Source organism: Cyrtonyx montezumae, unplaced genomic scaffold (genome assembly GCF_038088225.1).
Source record: "Cyrtonyx montezumae isolate F1298 unplaced genomic scaffold, pur_monq_1.0 scaffold_16, whole genome shotgun sequence".
NCBI classification, from domain to species: domain Eukaryota; kingdom Metazoa; phylum Chordata; class Aves; order Galliformes; family Odontophoridae; genus Cyrtonyx; species Cyrtonyx montezumae.
The window spans coordinates 8741109-8761578 of record NW_027071892.1 but is presented as its reverse complement, the minus strand read 5'-3'; the positions used below and the strand labels follow the sequence as shown (position 1 = coordinate 8761578).

The window sequence follows — 20470 nt, the reverse complement described above, 5'->3', positions numbered from 1 at the left end:
CGGAGGGGGTGGGGAACCCGACGGTCCCAGGTCCCGCCTCGCCCTCAGCAAAGATGGCGGCAGCGGCGTTTGCCCGGAGCGGTGATGGAGGCGCGGACATGTGACGCCGCGCCCCGCCCCGCCCGCCGCATGGCGGCGCCGTGAGGCGGCTGCGGGCCGCGCGCGGAGCGGGCCGGGCCGGGCCGGGCGGCTCTGGGGGGGGGGGGGGATGCGCGCGGCGCCGCCCGGCCATGTCGCGGGTGAGCGGCCCCGGGCCGGCGGGCAACGCCAAGGAGAAGCGCTCTTTCAGCAAGCGGCTTTTCCGCGGGCGGGCGGCGGGCGGCGGCGCGACCCCGGCCCCCGCCGCCTCCTCCTCCTCCTCCTCCCCGTCTGCGGCGCCGGGGCGGTCGCTCGGCGGCTTCATGAGCCGCGTGCTGAAGACCCTCTCCACGCTCTCGCACTACGGCAGCGAGCCCGAGCCCCGCGGCCCGCAGGCCCCGCGCCTGCCCCCGCCGCGAGCCGCCGGCGGCCTGGGCAGCTGCCTCCCGCCGGGCCCGGCACGCCGCCCCGAGCCCCCGCCGCCCGAGCGCGGCTCCGAGGCGGTGCCCGGCGTGGCGGGGCTGCGCAACCACGGCAACACCTGCTTCATGAACGCCATCCTGCAGTGCCTCAGCAACACCGAGCTGTTCGCCGAGTTCCTGGCGCTGGAGCAGTTCCGCGGCCCCGCCGAGCCCGGCCCGCCGCCGCCTGCTCCCGGCGAGGTGACGGAGCAGCTGGCGCAGCTGGTGCGGGCGCTCTGGACGCTGGAGTACACCCCGCAGCACAGCCGCGACTTCAAGGTGAGGCGGGCCGGGCCCGGGGAGCCTCTGCGTCTCGGCCCTGGGGTTCTGCTCGGTGGGAATGGGCCTCGGGCCTGGGCACGGCTCGGTTACCGTATGCCCGCGTCGCCGGGCGTGGGAGCCGCGGAGCCGGCACCCGGGGCTTGCGCTGGAGCCGGCCGGCGGCATCGCGTTGCTTCCCACGTGCAAGAGCCGTGCTTACACTGACACGAAAGAAATGGGTTTTCTCCCCTCCTGCCCCGTGTCCCGCAGCCGTCCGGGCTCTCCCACCATTGGACGTGGTAGGTTTGTTGCTGCTTTGGGTGCAGGCCACGGGATGCTTGCGGGTACCCAACCCCTCAGGAGGGCAGAAGCTCCCGTGCAGGTGCCGCTCAGCAGCCAGCCTGTTGCTTTCTGCCGTGGGGTGAAGCCACCAGCGGCTCTGAGCCTGATGCTGGAGGTGCCTGTTTTGCTGTTTCATGCCTGTCGTGTTGCCGTGCCCAGCTGTAGCTCACGGCTGAATGGGGCTGGGGCTGTCTGTATGGGTGGGGGTCCTGACCCCTCTGTCCCACCGCTGTGTTGCTGGGGCACTGCAGGCTCTGCCTTTGGCTCTAGCTAGGACGTTGCCCCAGGTTAGCCCTGCAGTGCAGCTGTGGGTCGGAGCACCCTGGAATGCTGTTGGAAAAATGAGGCCCAACGTTTGGTGGGGAGTGTGAGGTGCTGCTGCCTGCCCTGTGGCTCTGCTGGAGCTGCCCCCCAACCTACGAGGGCTCCCTGGCAGCAGCGCATGTGAATTTCTCTTGGATAACGACAGGAAGCTTGAGGAGGTGAAGTTGTCTTTTCCCAATGTAGTTGATAAAGGAGAGAGTAGAGCAGCCCTGAGGCAAGGAAGTGCTGTGTGCAGGCCTGGGGTAGAGGTGCTTGGATAGGGATGGCAGAACAAGAAGGGAAACAGAGCCATGCATTCAGCTCAGGCCACGTTCCAGCTTGTTTTAATTGTAGAACTTTGCCTGCTGTCACTGGCAGTAAGCGAGTGCCTGCCTGGTCTGTGCTGGGGGAACTGGAGCCATCAGGCCCCCTGTCGGGTCCCAAAGCCTCATGCTGGGGGTGTCATGCAGGGGCTGTGCCCGGGGCTCACTCAGAGCAACCTCAGTGTTGTGAGCACCTGGCTGCTTCCTCACTGGGGTCAATTACTTTCAGTAGTAAATAAATGCTTCTGAAGACAGTTAAGTAGCATGAAGCTGCTATTAAGTTCACTGTTCTTAATTAAAACTTTCTTCAGCAGGTTTACATGGTTTATTTAAAGGTGTAAACAAGAGGCTTTTGTGTAAGAAAAGTGAAGGTTGGCACTTTCACTCTGGAAACTGCTCTTTTCCCCACGAGAGCATCCCTTAAAGCCTGTTTCTTTTTTGTTTGAAATGGTGAGAAGTGCTTTCAGGAGTCATTCTGCACTTTCACTCCGATAGCAATACTTACTGACAGTTATGTTTATTTGCTGCTCACAAAGCTCTTTAGGCAGTGCTAAGCTGTAGGTGTAGGATTTTTTTTTTGGTGCTGGGTATAATTGGGTAGAGAACGTTTCTGATCTCTGAGTGCTTATCCGCAGGTGCTAAGCGCCTTTTAGGATACAGGGTAAGTATTACCTCCTTGCTTAATCTGACATTCATAGCTTTTGTTCTTGGGGCAGAGAAGACTGTGCTTCAAGGGAAAGCTTCTCTGGGTCATTCAGGATGGGTAGATGTGGAAGGAGTGGTGAGCTCAGGGCTGTGGTTCCTCCATGGGCTTCCCAGGAGGAGATGCACTGTGGTAGAGGAGGCAGGCGCAGCTTTGGGTGACCTCCCCTCCAGCCTTGTGCTCTTTTATGGTGGTTTGAGCAACCACTTTCTCCTGGTGCAAAGTGGTTTTTATTTTCCTGCCTAAACAGAACCACTGCTTTCATAACTGGGGCCAATATTGCAGCTTGTGCTTCCTTTTCCCCTTTGTGGTGATGTGACAATAGCATCAAACAAGCATTGTGTCAGCAGTAGCCGTGCTTGGGGCTGGTTGTTTGCAGGGCACTGTCCCACTCTCCCTCGGAGCTCTGTCCATCAGCTGCAGGGACAGAGTGCCCTTTGTGCCAGGAACGGGGGGGCTCCAGGGGGAGAACTTCTATTGAAACTTACTGGGCTTGAAAATTGTATACCCATACCCAGATCCTCTGCTTTTGTCTTTCGTGGAGTTGTGATCTCCTGTGGATGGTAGAGTTGTTTTCTGTTCGGAGGCTTTTCTCATTGCTAGGCTGGTGGCACACCAGAGCATGCTGACATTCACCAGGGCCCTGCTGTACTCGTGCTGTCCCGGTTTCTTTTCCTGCCCTACAAGATGAAACTGCCTGTGGTGTGTACAGCAAATACGGCAGAACTGCGGGAATTCGTTGGAGTTGGATTATCAGAATTAGATCTGGACCCAAAGCAAATCCCTGTTAGTGGAGCAGGGATTATTGTGCCACGTAAATATTGCCATTTCCATTTTTTAAAAACCTGTGCTACCAGCAACAATTAGTGATGGCAGTGTGTAACTTAGTTTTGGAAAGCTCTTGGTTTGAATACTGCACTTGGGATGAGTGGCCCATTGTCTGCGTTGGTCGCTTCTGTGGGAATCTGAATGTCTGTGACCTGTGGAGCAGCTCCTGTTGTCACAGCCAGTCCTCAGCCCACTGCTCTGAGAGAGGAGGGGAGCGGTGCTCGGCCCCAGCAGAGCTGGGTGCCATGGTACCTCGAGGTGATTGTTCCAGTTTGACCACTATTCTGTCAGCATTGCCCATCCACCCTTCCAGCCACAGTCCCTGTGTTCCTGCCATGTGCATGGTGCTGCTGCCCTGTGCCTGGGCAGCTCTCCTGGGTGCCGTGCCCCCACGATGGGTCCGTGCCCCCCTCTGGCTGTGGGCTGCTGCTGGCCTTGGCTCTGTCCCCAGGGCTGTGGATGGCTGCCAGGTTGGAGGTGTTGTTTCCCAGGTTTTGTTTTCAACAGAGGGGAAATCCCTTTTTTTGAGAGGGGAAGTTGCCATGTTTGTGTATGTGACCTCTTTGTGAGGTGTCTGCTTACCCAAATGCAGAATTGTCTGTGGGATTTAAAAAAACACAATCTCTGCCCATGCCCAACTTCTCAGTGTTCAGCGACAGACAAATAATAAGCTCTTTCCTGCTCACGTGCGTCATTGTTTCAGGGCTGTCGTGAGCCAGTTCCATCCGTTTGTGTCCGGACACCTTTCAACAGCTGCTTCCTGCCAGCAGCCCGCTGGACTGATGTTTTCCCTTCAGTTGTCTTTGCCACCTGGAAGGAGAATGGCAGCAAAGGAGTGGCCAGTGGTTCAGCTGTGCTTGGCTTTATTTATGGCATCTATTTAGAGCAATAGATGATTAAACTTTCATTGGGCTGATAAAAACGATAATGCATCTTTGCCGTAAATCAGCTTTATGGATGGATGGGCACTTGCTTGGTTGTGGGGTGCTTGCATCAGGGGACAGGATATACTGCAAAGGTTATGATTTCCCCCTCCCCTCTTCTAATAGTGCTGCTTCCATTGCAGGTGTCTGAGCCCTGGGAGGGTCTCATCCTGTTGGCTGAGGGCGGTGGGGCCCAGGAGCTCATTCTCACACTGCTGCTCGCAGCTGGAGCAGCTGTACTGCCCTGTGAGATGGAGCCTGGTGGGATGTGCCACCCCTTGCTTGCAACCCAGATTAGGACAGGGGATTAAAGGATAGGGGGTTGGTGGACGTGCTGTTAATGTGTTTTTATGCATTTTTAAACCATTTGCTTCTTAACTCTATATTTGCAGCTGGTTGCTACTGCTGCTGCTTTATTGCAAGGTTCAAACAAGAACAAATCTGCTTGTAGCAGTGGCAGCAAGAAGCAGGAGGAACACTGGGAGCAGTGACTGTGACCTGTAGGCACCCTTGGTGCACACAGGGCCTGGCACCCAAGTCTTTGCCAGTGGAACTGGGAGAGAGTGGTGAGAAATCAGTCCTTACTGGGAGTCCTGAGCTCCTTGGTGCTCGGGGCACTTTTACCTTCAGCTCTGTTTGGAGTGGAATGGCCAACCCTGTGCAGAGTGGCTGTTCCCCAGACACTGCTTGCTGCTTTAGTACCGTGTTAACATGTTTGAGCTGAGAGGGTGCTGGCCTTTATGCCTGCAGGGGCAGGAAATCCTCTGTCAGAAGGGCATGTATGTAATGAGAGCAGATTATTTCTGTTTTGCTTTATTTTGCTGTCTTGAAGCAGGTGGACGGATTATAGAGGATAGAGAATATATGTCTGTCGGTCCTTGCCTGTTGTTCTCATCACCCCTCCCTTCTGGTGACCCCATTTTTAGAGGGATAAAGCGAGCAGCCCAGGCTCCTTACTCAAATCTGCTGTGAAGTCTGATCAGAGAAATGAAGGAGGTTTGCAGCGGGTGTTCAGTGTGTCCAGTGCTGCCAGGGTGCAGAGCTGCTGTGCCTTTGTGCTGCACATGGCTGGTGCCAGCATTGTGTCACGTTGGTGCTCCCTACCTCCCTGAAGAAGCAGAAAAAGCTGTTTTTGTTTCTCTCTGCAGCAGGAGTTGTTTGCTGCTTGGTTTGTAACTTTCCAGGTTCAGCCCATCGTGTCCTGTTTCTTCAGAGAGCATTCAGTCAGGATGCCCAGTGATGGTGGTTGTGTGTGGTTCCTGTCCCCTGGAGCTGTGCTGTGCCACCTGCACACAGTGCTGGCTGTCCCAGTGCTGCAGGGAGGGTGAAAGTGAGATCAGGGAGCTGCCTCGCAGGAAGCACCTCCTTATGGTGATTGCTCATGGGAAAAGATACTTCCGAGCCTCCTGGCTGCTGTGTGGGGAGGAAGCAGCATGTGTGGCCCAGCTGGGGCTCAGTGCAAATGTTAGCATTGTGAAAGGTGTCCCTGGAGCTGCAGGGCAGGGGTAGACCTGTGCAAGAGCAAATTTTTGTTGCTGGTGAACTTTAGAGCCCTTTCCATTCATGTCCGGAAGAAAAACAGATGTGAGCAAACCCCTTGGGTGTGCTGATGTTCTCCTGAGATGGCTTTTCTGGAAATTCAAGTGTAAATTACATCCTTAGACTCTTGAAGCTTATCCAGAGTAGTGCCAGTTGTCTTACTGCGCGCAGTCTCTGTTCCTATGCAGAACATTGTGTCCAAGAATGCCATGCAGTACCGTGGGAATGCCCAGCACGATGCGCAGGAGTTCCTGCTCTGGCTTCTAGACAGAGTCCACGAGGATCTGAACAACGTGGTGAATTACAGCGGCATGCCTCCGCTCAAGGTAAGGAATTCTGCCGAGCCTACGTGGGAGATCAGCTGTCGCTTTGCATGCAGTCTTTCTCTTCACATTAAATCTGCCTCTTGGCTCCTGAACTCTGATGGTTCAAATGAGACAAAAGCTTGGGTTCGAATACTGTTTGTTTCTGGCCCTGTGAATGTAGCTAGCTGTTTCAGTAATCCCTGGCAAGAGCTCCCTGATGCAACCCTTAGAGAATGCTGACACGCAGAAAATGCTGCCAGCCTTGCATCTGGTGCAAGACCCCTGCCTGTCCTGCAGTCACAGGCCCTGACCACCTGTGTGGGCAGAGAGCACTTGCTTAAAAATCTTGGACACTTTCCTGGTGGTCAGGGAGGGCATGGGTTTGGCTAGGAGTGCTGGAGTCAGCTGGTGCACACCTACACGCTTGGCTATGCTTCTGGGGTTTCTTCTTTTCTTTTAGCCACCACTGGAGGATGATGTGCTGCTTGAGGGACCAGCCTTTCCCATCAGTAGTACTTTTGTGCAGGAACTCTTTCAAGCCCAGTACAGGTATGATGTTTTGTAAATTCTGAGGTATTACTGCACGCACTGGTGACCCCAGTTTAATTTTACCTGACACTAGTTCACAGTACAGTTGAGCCTGTTAACAGATGTTTCTGAGTTTTAGCTGAGTAAAAATTAAAGTAGGGCCTTTTACCAGAGCAGAGAGAGTTTGATTACTTCAAATTTAGTATATTCTACAATATGTACCCCTTCATAACCTGCCCTGACACATCCTGAAAGCAAAGCAGTGGTTAGCAGAGCAGAGGCCCAGGGTGCTCAGTGCTGTGGAGCTCACCCGGCCTGCTCAGGTGCAGGAGCCTGCAGCCAGGTGCAGTGGTGCCTGAAGGATGCTGGGCAGTTGCAGATGGATCCCAGGCACCTTGTGGAGTTCCTGATACCTGTCATTTCGGAATCTGTGTTGAATCCTTCAATGTCCCTGCAGGTTATTTTCTCATGCTTCTGGGAAGCAAGCTTTCTAATTTCAGAACTAGTGCAGAACTAATTCCAGTGCTTGTGTCTGTGCTGCTATAGGAACTTGAATTGCTGGGCATTCTCCTCAGTGTTTGCCAGATTTTCTTCCTCAGAGGAGAAACCTTATGTTTAGTGTAAAACACTGCCAGTGTAAGGTGCAGGTTGATTCAGAAGGAGAGATGTGCTGTTGGGAATTGTCTTCTTCTGAGTAAGAGATCTTTGCTCCTGTAGTGCAGACTGTCACAGTCTCTTTACCATCACTTCCCTTCTCTTCAAAGAGAAACCCTTTCAGGTCTTTCACGTTGGGGCTGCTGTTGGTGAATTATTAATTTTGGAGTGATGCTTATTCAAAGCCCAGTTCAGTGTCTTCAGTGAAGCCTTTTCCTCACGTGCCCTTTAATGAACTCTGAGACTAATTACTTCGAAATGATCTAGAAGTGCAGTACCATTCTCTTACAGCAGTTATGTCTGTCCTGTCTCTGTGCTGATCCACTTTGTATTGAGGAAGAAAAGTGTGACACGTGGGGATGCTTATTTGTGATGAGATTTTGTATAACTGTCCTGTTGTTGGTGTTTGTACCAGGTCCTCTCTGACGTGCCCTCATTGCCAGAAGCAGAGCAATACCTTTGACCCTTTTCTTTGCATCTCTCTGCCGATTCCTTTGCCTCACACACGGTATGTAACAGTGTGTTTGAGTGTGTCTTGCCTATAACAGTGAGACATAACATAACAGTGAGACACCTGTTTATACAGTGGGTTGTTGAGCTGTACAACTCCTTTACTCGATGCTATGGATGCAGTGCAAGAAGCGATGGAACAAAGTGATGAAAGAAAATACTAAATAGAAAGCTGTCCTGTTTGATTCAGAGTCACTGTTCCACCACTAAGTGGAGGCTGAGTGGGCTTTCCAGGGAGTTTCCTTGTAGGATTGCTGCTCCATTGTGCGCTTACCTCAAGGCGTTACTTTTGGTACTGTTGGAGGCAGGACTTAGTTTTAGGAGACGACTTGGAAGAGCTGTCCTCGTGGTTGTGGCCGCAGCTCTCTGAGTGCTCTAAGTTGTTGCTCTGAATTAACCTAAGCTGCGTTACAGGATCCTTGCTGGAAAATCCTTGCAAGAGAGTTAACTTTGTGCGTTTTTTCCAAGACTTTCTACTTGTATGAACGAGTAACAGCAGCCCATATTGGAAGAGAGAGGTCTTGGGAAGTCAGATGAGTTTGCCTGGCTGAGGCTGTGTGGCCTCACAGCTGCAGCCTGGGTGCTCCTTGGCTGACCCCCTTCTGGGTTCTCTAAAAGCCATACTTGTGCCTGAGGTCCTGCGACCTGTCTGTGCTCTCTGCAGGCCGCTCTATGTCACTGTGGTGTACCAGGGGAAGTGCTCCCACTGCATGCGCATCGGGGTGGCAGTGCCCATCGCTGGGACAGTGGCCAGGCTGCGGGAAGCTGTGTCCTCAGAAACCAAGATACCCACTGAGCAGGTAAGAGCTGGTCTTGCCCGAGCTCCTTCTGCCAAAGGAGGGCAGTACTGAGGCATTCATCCTGTCTGCAGGCAGCATTGGACGTGTAGAATTGCAATTTGCAATCCAGTGGCTGACTTTGCGCTGTACTTCTGCCTGATAACCCCACGGTTCCTATGTATCAGGGAACTGTCAGGCAACTGTTGGGTGCAGGAAGAGTTCCAAAAAGGCTGTCAGATCCCACCAAACCCCTTGTGTACTGCCATTGCCTTGTCTTCTACTCTGTGACAGCCTTCTTCCCTCCTCCTTGCTCTGGGCCAACACCTGTATGCTTTGAGGAACACGCTCTGCAGCAGGCAGCCCTTGCTGAGAGAGAGATGGTGTAGATTAGCAGTACTGAGCAGTGGTGGCTTCATGGATTTTTGCTTCTGCTGGCTCTAGATTGTGCTGACGGAGATGTACTATGATGGGTTTCATCGTTCCTTCTGTGACACTGATGACCTGGACACAATTCATGAAAGTGACTGCATTTTTGCCTTTGAGACCCCGGAGATATTTAGGCCTGAGGGTATCCTTAGTCAAAGAGGTAAGTGGAGAACACTGGTTCGTGCCCACCCCCAGATGATTAGATGAGGGAGGTTTGATTTTGGAAGTGAACTTAATAATTTATGTCCGACAAATAGTGAATTCTCTGGTGTATTGATTTCAGCTCTGACTTTGTCCGGTCTCATTCCAGTAGGTGTAATAGTGGTGCCAGCTGGGATGTTATCAAGAAGTGATGTGCGTGACTTTCTTCCTCTTCCTGGGCTTGTTCTGCAGGCCTGGCTGGCTTAATTTGAAATCTGTTTAGTTTTCATTTAAGGGTCTTCTAAGGACCAGATCATGCCACCAAAATGATGTTATTTAAAATCAAATTGTCAATGATGAATGAACAGGCCTAGGAATGAGCAAGCGTTTTTCTGTATTAAAGCTCAAGAAATTCAGTTTTTCTGTCTCTCTCTCTCTCTCAGAGAAAGGGAGTAATTGCATCCTGGGTGGACAGAGGGTAATCAAAGGTAAATTTCCCTATTGAATGTAACAAGGAGAGTGTCTGTCATTTCAGCTTTTCATGCAGGCAGCCAAGCTATGAGTATTTGCACAGATTACTGTGAAAAATCAGTTTAGGTGAGCATTTGCATCTAATTTATCTCTATAAAGAAGTAGTCACTGTGAAAAGTAATTGCTCTTTGAAGCCTTTGTGTTAGTCTAATAAAATGGTGAGTCTCTATTCTGTACTGACCTGCTCCCTGATGCCCAAGGAGAGTTTCTCATGGGGACACACATTGTAAATGACATAATAAAGTAATTCATTTCTACTTCCTCAGGAATACATGTGAACAGTAACCTGAATAACTTAAAATATGGCACTGAACACTCACGAACAGTATCATACTCTCAAGGATCAGCGGTGTCTGGAAAACTGGAACAGTCCTCTACTAGACAAGGAGCAAATGAAAAGATTGTCTTGCTGGTGTGTAACAGAGCATGCACTGGACAGCAGAGCAAAAGGTGACCTCCAGTTTCCCTGTCGTGCTGACTGTTGTGGCTGCTTCCCAAATAACTTGTGTTTTCCTTGCTGAGAACTGAAAACACAAGGTTCAGCAGGGCCAGCTCTCCTTCCTAGCTTTTGTTAAGTGCTGAAGAATGTGATGATCTAAAACTGTTAATGAATGCAGCAAATTTTCCTAATTTTGATGAATGTTGTGTGTCCTAGTGTTGCTGGGAAGAAGTGAGGACAGCCCCATCAAGGTGTTTGACCTGCTGGGGAGGGACATGTCAGACGTGCCTGCTGCTCCCCAAAACAATGTCCAACAACAGTTGGAAATTTTAAGTGCATTCAGGAGTAGGGAAAAAGCAAGAAGTGACCTTGGCAAAGCTGTGTGGAATGTGTGCTATTTTTCTGAGGAGTTTCTGTAGGAGCAGAGCAGCGAGCTGAGTGGCACTGTCCTTGTTTGGGGACTGGGTTGCTGAAAAGAATGGTCTTCTAAACGATCTTCCTCAAATGCTTCTCCATTCTCTAGGTTTGGCTTGCCCTTTGTGTTGCATTTGGAAAAAACAATTGCTTGGGATATTCTGCAGAAGGAAATCTTGGAGAAGATGCAGTATTTCCTGCGGCCTGCAGCCTGCTTGCAGGTGAGGCATATGGCTCAGCTTCTATGATGTGTCCAGTGCTGTGTGATGACCTGATCAGGAAAACTGCTTACTGAAAGCAACGCGTGTGCTATGCTGGTGTCTTCCCATATTTGTTTGTGAAGGGGCTGCTTGTCTGGTCACTGCAGGGGTGGTCTGGAGTGCGGAACATCAGCTGCTGTCTGCACCCCTCTGCTAGCTCCTGGTGTAGCTGGATCTCGGGCGCTCTTACATAAAACATGCTTGGAGTTGAACTCAGTGTCTGCTTATGTTGGGAGCAAGGTAACTTGTATTGGAGTCATTCAGATGGCTTCTGCTGTCTTGCTGCAGGTCTGTCCATTCAGCTTGCGAGTGGTTAGTGTTGTGGGAATAACGTATTTGCTACCTCAGGAGGAGCGACCCCTCTGCCATCCAACAGTGGAAAGGTAGGTGGTGCTGCTCCTCCGGGGCAGGGAGAGGTTTGTCAGCTGGGAGCTGGAATGCAGCCACAGGGAAAGGGGCAGTCCTGGTGTGTGCATGTGTGCAGGGGAACGGCCAAGTGTCCTCCAGGTGTTGTCAGGGTTGCTCAGGGGTGTGCCTTGCCATCTGGAATCTCTCTTCCCTGCAAATGGAGAAGAGAATGAAAGCATCCCACACCATTTTTTTTTCTTGACTATTCTTCAGAAGATTTTTTTTAAGATGCCCGTTCCATAAATAAACATAGATTTATTCTCAGAGTTAAGTACTTAAGTAAATACAGTTCTATCTTTGCCAGGCTTTACGCTGTATGCATTCCTTTTCTCCTTCTAAACTTCATTTGGATAGTAGTGGGGAAGGTAAAGGGCAAAAGAAGTTGTATAGGTATGAAAGATAATGTAGGTGTCAGATTCCAAGATGGTCTAACTTGTGTCTGTTCCTCTCCAGGGCGTTGAAGTCATGTGGACAGGGGGGAACTGCTCATGTGAAATTAGTCGTAGAATGGGACAAAGAAACTAAAGATTTGTAAGTATGAGATAGAAAACTGTGAAGTGTGTTGACCTCTGGCTTGTGGCAGATGGCACTGTGTGAGCTGGGACCTCCCAGCATACACTGGACTTTAGAACCTGCACCCATGCCCTGGTGGTGGGGGGCAGGTGGGGGCTGTATGTGGTGGGCTTGCCCTGGCCTCTGGAGCCCTCTGCTCTGTAGCTGGGGTTCTGAATTACAGAGCCTGTGTCTTACCTGTGGCTCCTTTCCTCAGGAATTATATTTGCCTGAGATATGTTGTGGGCAGTGAGCAGCTTTTTCTATCTGACATAAACTGCAGTGGGTGCCACCAAAGCTGTTTGCTCCTGTGTTCTGTTGTGTTCCTCTGGAGGGATCTCTTTCCAGACATGTGGTAAGACAAAACCAGGAAAAAAATGCTAATTCTGCTTCTATCTCCACAATGGCTCAGTGGCAGCAGAGGAAGCAGGTGGCTGTGCTGGTAAACGTGTTGTATCTCCGCAGCTTGTTTGTGAACACAGAGGATGAGTATATTCCAGACTCTGAAAGCGTCCGCCAGCAGAGAGAGCTTCATCACCAACCTCAGACCTGCACTTTATCTCAGTGTTTCCAACTGTACACCAAAGAGGAGCAGGTAGGACAGGACTGTATGGCAGCCATGTCTCTGGATGTCTGGTTGGTCTGTGTGCTGCCTGAATGCCATACTCATTGATGTTAGCTTCAAGTACGGATTTGTTGAGGCAGGAGAATAAATTTGTTAACACAGCACTAGTTAGCAGTCCTGCTAGCAGGTTTTATTTATTTATTTATTTATTTATTTTGCAGTGCAGAGAAAGCTGTGGGCAGTACTGTTCTTTTTCCACCCCTGATGTTTATCATTGCAGAACAGAAGAGCAAGTTCCTGTTTCCTCCTTTGAAACAGCATTGTCTTTTTCTGGCATACACATAAAGGATTAAAATGTTGTGGCATATTCGTGGGAATGTGCTGCTCTGTCTTGGAGCAGTTATGCTCTCCCAGTGCTGAGTGAGGCAGCCTGTGCTGAGTGGGGTCCTGCAACACGGGCTCCCAGGGACAGCATTCTGCAAGAGCATGAGTCACATGCTCTTGGTGTGAGGAGGTAAAATGGACAGCAGTGACATTATGCCCCAGGGCAGGCTAGAGATGTGTCTGATCTGGATTTTGCCTGGAATGTGCAAGTGGTCTGTGTCTCTTTGCCAGAGGTCAGTGACCTGCTGTAAAAGAGGATGGTCCCAGAGGTCAACTGTTGGACCCCTGATCGAGCTTTAATAATTTCAGAGCTGCTCTTGTCACTTCTTTCAGTGGTGAAAGGAATGTCTGACAGTTTTATAGCTCTCTGCCTTCTAAATTTTCTGTGTGGGGGCTCTGGTTGGAGGATGCTTGTCATGCTCATCTTTGAAGTGATACATTTTCCTTGGTGGACAGTGGTAATTTCTGCAGCTTATAAGTCTGGGCCGTTGGGATGTATGGAGTAAAAGGTTTCTCAGAGCATGGCATGGTTTCAGAAGTGAACTTTGAAGTACACCTATATTCCTTTTGTTCAGATGCCTTTTCTGCTACTGATTTTCTTGTGAGGATACCTCTACTCAGGCTGCTTTTGTTTTTTGTTCATTTCTAAGGAACTTGGGGTTTTGAAAGGGGGAAATAGCTTATCTACACAGCAGCTGTAGGTGAATTCCACCTTGCTATTTTGAAAGGCATCACTGGGAACCCTGAAGCTTGATGAATGCTGGAGATAGATGGGATTCGTGGATTGGTGCCTGCACTGAGCCTTGGGCAGCAGAGCAGCAGCAGCAGCTGCCTTGGAATTTGGAAACTAATACCAGCTCATGCCTCTTCCTTGTAGCTTGCCCCAGATGATGCATGGCGATGCCCGCACTGCAAGCAGCTACAGCAGGGTAGCATCACACTGAGTCTCTGGACCTTACCTGATGTTCTCATTATACACCTCAAAAGGTTTAGACAGGTAAGGATGTCTGCGGTGATGCTGGAGGACTGCTTGTCACGCCATTCTCTGGCCAAACAAGAGCACCTCTTCAGCAGCACTGCCTGTTCCTGTGCATTTCTGTCTCCTGGCTATTTTTTTTTCCCCAAGGATGGTAGCCTTGCTGTCACTGCAGTTCATGCTGTCCTCTGTTTGCACAGGAAGGAGACCGAAGGATGAAACTTCAAAACATGGTTAAATTTCCCCTGAGTGGTTTGGACATGACTCCTCATGTTGTTAAGCGCAGTCAGAGCAGCTGGAGTCTGCCTTCCCACTGGTCACCCTGGAGGCGACCTTATGGTCTTGGGAGGGATCCTGAGGATTATATCTATGACCTGTATGCAGTCTGCAATCATCACGGCACCATGCAAGGGGGGCACTATACAGGCAAGTTCCCTGCAGTACGATGTCCTTGCAGAAAGAAAACGGCTGTTTTTTATTCTGTCTGTGGTTTCTTCCTCTTTTTTGACAAAATGACCTAGCTTAGCTCAGAAGGGCTCACTGTGTAATACTGGTGGAGTAACTTTGATGACTCTGTGAAATGGAGCAATACCAGTAGACCCCTTAGATCCTCCTGTATGTTCATTTCTGTGCTATTTTCCCTTGGGAGTAATAACACCATGTTTTAAAAATGTTCTTTCTCACTTCTGTAGTTGAAAGAGACTATTATATATAAGCGTTTGCACGTTACCTATGTGCACAGCCCATTTATGAATTCCTCTTTGCATGTTTCAGTAGCTCTGTGGTGGTTATAGGATCTAGATGTCTTCAGTCAGCACAGAAAATGTACATGTTTGGTTTTAACTTCAGATGGATGCCTCTGGGCTGCATTGTCCTGGGTGGGCTCAGGCAGGGGGAGATTCACTGATGGAGACAGTTTACCACAAAGAACATAACATGAAATGAGTGAAGCCACCCCAAGTGGTGTTCTGTTCTGAGCAGCATTACTGAAAAAAGAGCATCCTGAAATGCGAGCTGTTCATTGTATTCTGGTCATCTCAGGCTTCTTTCTTGCTAGTCAGACTGGAAGAGGATGTTACATGAATAAATCCATCCCTTTCACTCTCTTCTGAGTCCATCAGAGCAGATAATTTAAACGCGACCTTATCATACAGCAAACTTGAGAGTAGTAGGAGTGAGGAAAGTAATGGTAATGTTTCTCTCAGCATATTGCAAAAACTCGGTTGATGGCCAGTGGTACTGCTTTGATGACAGTGATGTTCAGCAGCTTTCTGAAAATGAAGTCTGCAAGCAGACAGCGTATATTCTTTTCTACCAGAGACGCACAGCAATCCCATCGTGGTCTGCTAACAGCTCTGTGGCAGGTAAGCCCTGTTGGCTTTGCTAGGAGGTGGTTCTCATATAGAACTGAATAATTTCTCTGCCCATCTCTGCTTAAAGCTCAGCTCTCTGTCTCAGAATTCACAGTGAGCCAAGTATGAATCCTATGCATATGCTCTGGAGACATGAGAAGCATCCCATGTGTTCTGCCTGCTCCTCACCCTCTCTTGGCTAATTATGGCCAAGGAGCTGTGGGCCTGGGGGAACCCTTTCTGCTGCTGTGTGCTCTCATTGCTGCCTGTGTGGAAATCACCACACTGTAGCCGTGGAATTGTTTCATACCCACTAGCAGTGCAGCTGGTCTTGGGTAAGCAGCCAGCAGCTGAATGTCTTGGTTTGGAATCTGGAGTGAGCTGGGGGCAGGTGAAGCTGGTGCAGTACATACCTGACACTGATTTTCCCAGGGGTTCACATGTTCTGCAGCCTCGTGCTCCTGGCTTGATGTCTCTGTCCTATTGCTTGCAGGCTCCACAAGCTCCTCGCTCTGTGAGCACTGGGTCAGCCGTCTTCCTGGCAGCAAGCAGCCCAGCATTGCTTCTGCAGCATCGTCGCGGCGCACGTCTCTGGCTTCACTCTCGGAATCGGTAGAGCTGACTGGAGAAAGGAGTGAGGATGATGGTGTGTATTAACACTGCGGTGCTCAGAGAGGGGGGAGCTGGGTCAAAAAAGATTTCTCAGGCTGCCAGTCTTTCAATTCCAAGATACCTATAAGGAACGGTTCCTTTAGCAGCCGGGAGAGGTGGACGCCTGTTGAATCCCTTGGCTTTTGTGCAAGAAACTGTGCCTGCGGCAGGCATGAAGAGACAGGTGCACAGTGTGGTGTAGGTTTCTCTGTCTTCCTCTTTTAAGGAATGGTTTCAAACTAAAAGAGGGGAGATGCAGGCTAGGTGCTGGGAGGAAATTCTTTACTCGGAGGTAGCTGCCAAGAGCTGGAGGTGCCCAAGGACATGGGTGGAGACCTGGGCAGCCTGAATTGGTGGAGGGCAACCAGCCAGTGGCAGACTGAGGGGACTTTAGAGTTCTTTCCAACTCAACCGTTCTGTGACTCTGTCATCCAAGTCCTTGGATGGGTGGCATAAACTGACCGCTTTCATTCTGATGGCATTGCTTTCTTTCTCTGCAGGAGGTTTTTCAACTCGGCCCTTTGTAAGAAGTGTTCAGCGTCAGAGTTTGTCATCTAGATCTTCTGTCACCAGCCCACTGGCCGTGAGTGAGAATGGTGTCAGGCCCTCGTGGTCACTCTCTGCAAAACTGCAGATGCGCTCCAACTCTCCGTCGCGCTTCTCTGGAGATTCCCCTGTACACACCTCTGCTTCCACCCTGGAGAAGATTGGGGAGGCTGCTGATGATAAAGTCTCCACCTCTTGCTTTGGCAGCTTGAGGAATCTCTCTAGCAGCTACTTGGAACCCTGTGATGGCAGCCGGAGAGAGCACAAGGCAGCTCGCAGGGCCCCCTTGGCTGTCATGGAAGGGGCATTCAGGGAAGAGCCTGTTGTAAGGACATCGAGCTCAGATCTTTCAGATGGGCCTGGTAAAAGTTCTGTGCAGCCAGACAGGAATCACCCTGCTTTGGACCCTTTTGATAACAACAATCAAATCGCCTTTGTTGATCAGAGTGATTCTGTGGATAGCTCTCCAGTCAAAGAGGTGAAAGCCCCCAGTGGGACAGGACTGGCTCCAGAGAAAGCAGAGGGAACCCCAAAGAAAGCTCGCAGCTCCAAGGGAGCTTCTGAAGCAGACAAAAGTTTAAGGAAAGGAAGGACGGTCTTACCTACCCAAGAGACTAAAGTGTCTCGCTCTTCTCCTCCTCCCCTCAAGAGTTCCCAGAAGGTTTCCCGGTCTAGGAGTAAGACTGATGCCTCTAGGGCCAGTGGGCGACACGGGTCTCCTGCACCCACCCAGGCCAGGAAAGAGCACAGCACCAAGCCTGCTGAGGTGGCTGTCCCAGTGGCTCAACAGAAACAAAAGTCAGGTTCTTCTCCATCCTCCACAGCTGCCAAGAAAGCTGCGTCAGGCTCATTGACTAAGGGCTCTTCTGCTGGGAAGAGCCGGACTTCAGAGCGAAGCCTCAGCAGGGAGGGCTCTAAAATAAGCCTGGGCTCAGATAAAACGAGTGTTACCAGCAGTTCGAGAACAAGCTCCCCACGGATCAGCCACTCCAGGAGTGACAGCAGGGCAGTAGACAGCAAGCACATGCGGAGCTCCTCTATGGCAAACCTGCGGTCTCCAAATGTGGGTATGCGTTCTGGTTTGAAGAGGGACAGCAAATCAGAAGAGAAAGGATTGTCTTTCTTTAAATCGGCCTTAAGGCAGAAGGAGACCCGTAGGTCAGCTGACCTGGGAAAGACAGCGATGCTCTCAAAAAAGGCTGCGGGTGGCAGCTCCAAATCAGCCAGCAAAAGCATGCTGGAGGACAAATCTGAGAAAGGTGGTGTCCCACCAGCCTCTCAAACCAATGCCAATGCTACTGCAAAAGAAAAACTTGTCCCAAAAGATGCCGCGCCCAGCAAACATTCTCTGCTATCCAGCCGCAAGTCCAAGTCTTCCCTGCTAGATCCCACAGCCCGGTCTCCTCCTTCCAGTGGCAAGCAGGCTGCAGACAAGCCACTGAAAAGGTTACCTTCCAGCATGCAGGTGTCTGTACGGCCTTCTCTGGAACCTCAGTGAAATGCTGCAATCCAGGTGTCTTTTCTGCTGAGAAGCTAATTTATTCTGAGCTCTTGGTTTTTTTTGTTTTTTTTTTTTGTTGTTTTGTTCATGTGCCTAATGTATGTTTTGAGGAGAAGTTAACTGCAAGTTGTTAAAGCGCCTTTTGATTCTGCCATCAAACCAAATAGCCACAGGCAGCCAGCACTGAGGCAAGCAGGCTAGTGGAGTCATCGTTGAATGTGAATGCAGCTGTCCCATAGCACTTGTACAGGAGTGTCTCTAGAAAATGCAACAACATTTTTCAGGCTCAGAGTCTGAAACCCGGTTGTACTGACACTGGCATGCTTTGTAGAGCTGTGAACTGATATTCCTTTGGTCTTGCTCTGAATGGGCTGTTTCTGCACTGGTGTGCAGCCTTGTTTTGAGCTGGGAGGATGCAAAGGAAACCGGACAGGAGAGACTGCCGCTGCTTACACAACCCTTTCTCCCTACTCTCTTCCATTTTCAAGCTTTCTAAAGGGCAATATCTCAACACTAATGTTGTTTCTCAGGTATATGCTCAGCCAGTATAGGAGGGACTAGCATTAGTGGATGGACAGAAAGGTACCTGTGTGTCTGTGTACGTGTGTCTTTGTAATAGATGCCATTCTTGCATTCCAACAGCAAAAAGATTTTCCCCATAAAATGTAATCTGCAGTATTTTTTTGCTGCTGTGTTGGTGAAGAGTTTTACTCTGTCCATACCTAAGACAACCTCTAGCCTGTCCTCTTTAATTGCTTTCACTCCTTACTAAATCCTGTACTAAGTGATGGAAGTCACTAAGCAGCAGCTGGTCGCCAGCTCATACCTGTGGAAGCATGGCGTGGGGGTCGTTACAGTGCCATGGGAGACAGCTGTCTGTGTCTGGATGGCAGTGGTGCCACACACCACTGTACCTCCTGAGAAGAAGCTTCTGTGCTTAGATGCTTAATTGTAGTGGTGTGAATATGGCATCCGCTGTTTGTAGGAGTGATATTTAGATAAGCCAAGAGTTGTCTCACCTTCTCTGCCAGCTCTGAGCGTGCCCTGAGCAAACTGTCCTGTGTGGGCTGTGGTGCCAGGTGCTGAGGAGCAGCCGTGCTGCATGGCACTGCTGTACTCCTCCCTGCCCGGCACTGGGGTGAAGCACTGCTGGGCCTTGTGGCGATGGTGGGCTCTGTCAGGGGTAATGGTGATGTCCTTGTTTACATGCCCTTCTGAGAGGGGAGAGTCCTCGTGCTCTTCATAATTCTTTCCAGGAGGTATATTCCTTGAGTCCTTTTATATGTATGTGGTACAATGGTTTTGTTTTTTTTTAATTGAATGAGTTTTTAATAATGCTCTGCATATCCTTTACGTACAGCAGCAGCCTGTTGTGTACTTGTCTCTTGGTGGGGTCGCTGCCTGCTTCATTGGGCAAAGCTGCTCTTCAGGTGTGCTCCTGCTGCCACACCTTTGGCACTGCAACAAGTGGCCCTCAGACCAGCACTTCTTTCAGCTGGCCTTTTCCACCTGCACTCTTAGCTGCTGTTGGGTCCCTGCGAGGACCCTCACCTCGGCCGTTGGGCACACAGCTGCTCCCTGATCCTCTTCTTACCCAGCTCGTTGCTTTGGAGCTCGGTGTGCTCGGTTTGAGGTAGCTGTCACCTTGGCACAGAGGAGCTGGCCCTGGGTGCCACAGAGCTGTGCCTGTGTGTGGCCGTGAGCCTGCCTGCAGCACGGCCCTTGCTCCATCCCAGCTGTGCTCTGCAGGACCTACCTTTGTGCAGCACAGAAGCAGTGCCAGTGGCATGTGTGTTTGTTGGACTCTGTGCCCTGGACTATTTTTATCCTAAACACAGCCATCTTGATCTATTTCTTCTCCTATCCGTTGTTTCCTTCTCATTTAGTGCAGCGACAAGAAGCAAATATTGCATTCCTTGCTTCTTATATGTATAACTCGGATTATTCTTGGATTATTTTTGTTGTATCCAGCAGATCAGATAGGACTTGCTTCACATTGTGGTACTTAAATTACTCCCTGTAATGTCGATATTGAAGTATTTAAGATTTTATCTGTATTAAGATCTTGCACCGTGTTGGCTCTTCTCTTGTAACAACTCCTCTAGCAAGAATGTAATTCTGGGAGCTACTGCTAACTTGGTTTGATATCTTTTAATAAGACAAAACCTAGTTTTCTGTGCACTTCACCATGGGACATTTGTGAAAGGTTATTTTTATCAAATGACATTTTCTTTTGGTGTCATCCATCTTTCACTGGAGAAGTTTAAACTGGAAGCTGGTTGTATGGTTTCTGAGGTGTCTTCTGCTGATGCCTGTGCTGAACTTGAAGCCATGTCCAAGGAGGTGTTTTGCTGAATGCCAATAGTTAGTATTTCTGTATCTGGGGCACGAGAGTGGTCGTGAGAGCTGCCAGTTGGACAAAGTGGGGATGAGAGGTCGTGGTGCCAAATGTTCCTGTAGCTGAGTAACAGTCCAATCTCTGCACTGCTGTGAGAAGGCATCCAGCTCTTCTCTCTGTGCTTACTGTAGTTCCTGATGGCAGTCACTGCCAGCTCCAGCACTGGCTGCTCTCTGTACGCTGCCCATTTGGATCTCTACCTGTCCCTTAGAAAACAGAAGCCCCAGTGTGTGGACTCCTTGCACCGCAGACGAACGTGGGGTGGGCTGAGCAGCTGCTGCTGACAGTGTCCTCTTCTTCCTGTTGAACTGTTGTGTTAGAGTGCGTTTTCTGGCTCAGGAGGGCTTGGCTTTGGGTGTCCTCGAGCAAAGTGCTTTGATCTAGCAGGG

The 20470-nt window shown here is 50.4% G+C and overlaps 1 protein-coding gene across 1 annotated transcript; it reads left to right on the top strand.

Moving 5' to 3' along the window:
• Nucleotides 1-230: 230 nt before the first annotated feature.
• USP31 (ubiquitin specific peptidase 31) lies at nt 231-18991 on the top strand. Its single transcript, XM_065732676.1, has 16 exons — nt 231-818; nt 5950-6087; nt 6527-6615; nt 7664-7756; nt 8423-8558; nt 8979-9123; nt 9902-10085; nt 10598-10709; nt 11037-11131; nt 11610-11687; nt 12174-12303; nt 13535-13654; nt 13834-14059; nt 14839-14997; nt 15479-15631; nt 16137-18991. The coding sequence occupies exons 1-16, from the start codon at nt 231-233 to the stop codon at nt 17678-17680; spliced, it is 3990 nt and encodes a 1329-aa protein (XP_065588748.1). The 3' UTR covers nt 17681-18991.
• Nucleotides 18992-20470: the final 1479 nt, after the last annotated feature.

Excerpts from the sequence above, each read along its gene's own strand:
- USP31 (XM_065732676.1), top strand. The coding sequence starts at position 231 with ATGTCGCGGGTGAGCGGCCCCGGGCCGGCGGGCAACGCCAAGGAGAAG. Across the intron at positions 9,124-9,901 it reads GGGTATCCTTAGTCAAAGAG|GAATACATGTGAACAGTAAC; the intron begins GTAAGTGGAGAA and ends CTACTTCCTCAG. Across the intron at positions 14,060-14,838 it reads GCAAGGGGGGCACTATACAG|CATATTGCAAAAACTCGGTT; the intron begins GCAAGTTCCCTG and ends TGTTTCTCTCAG.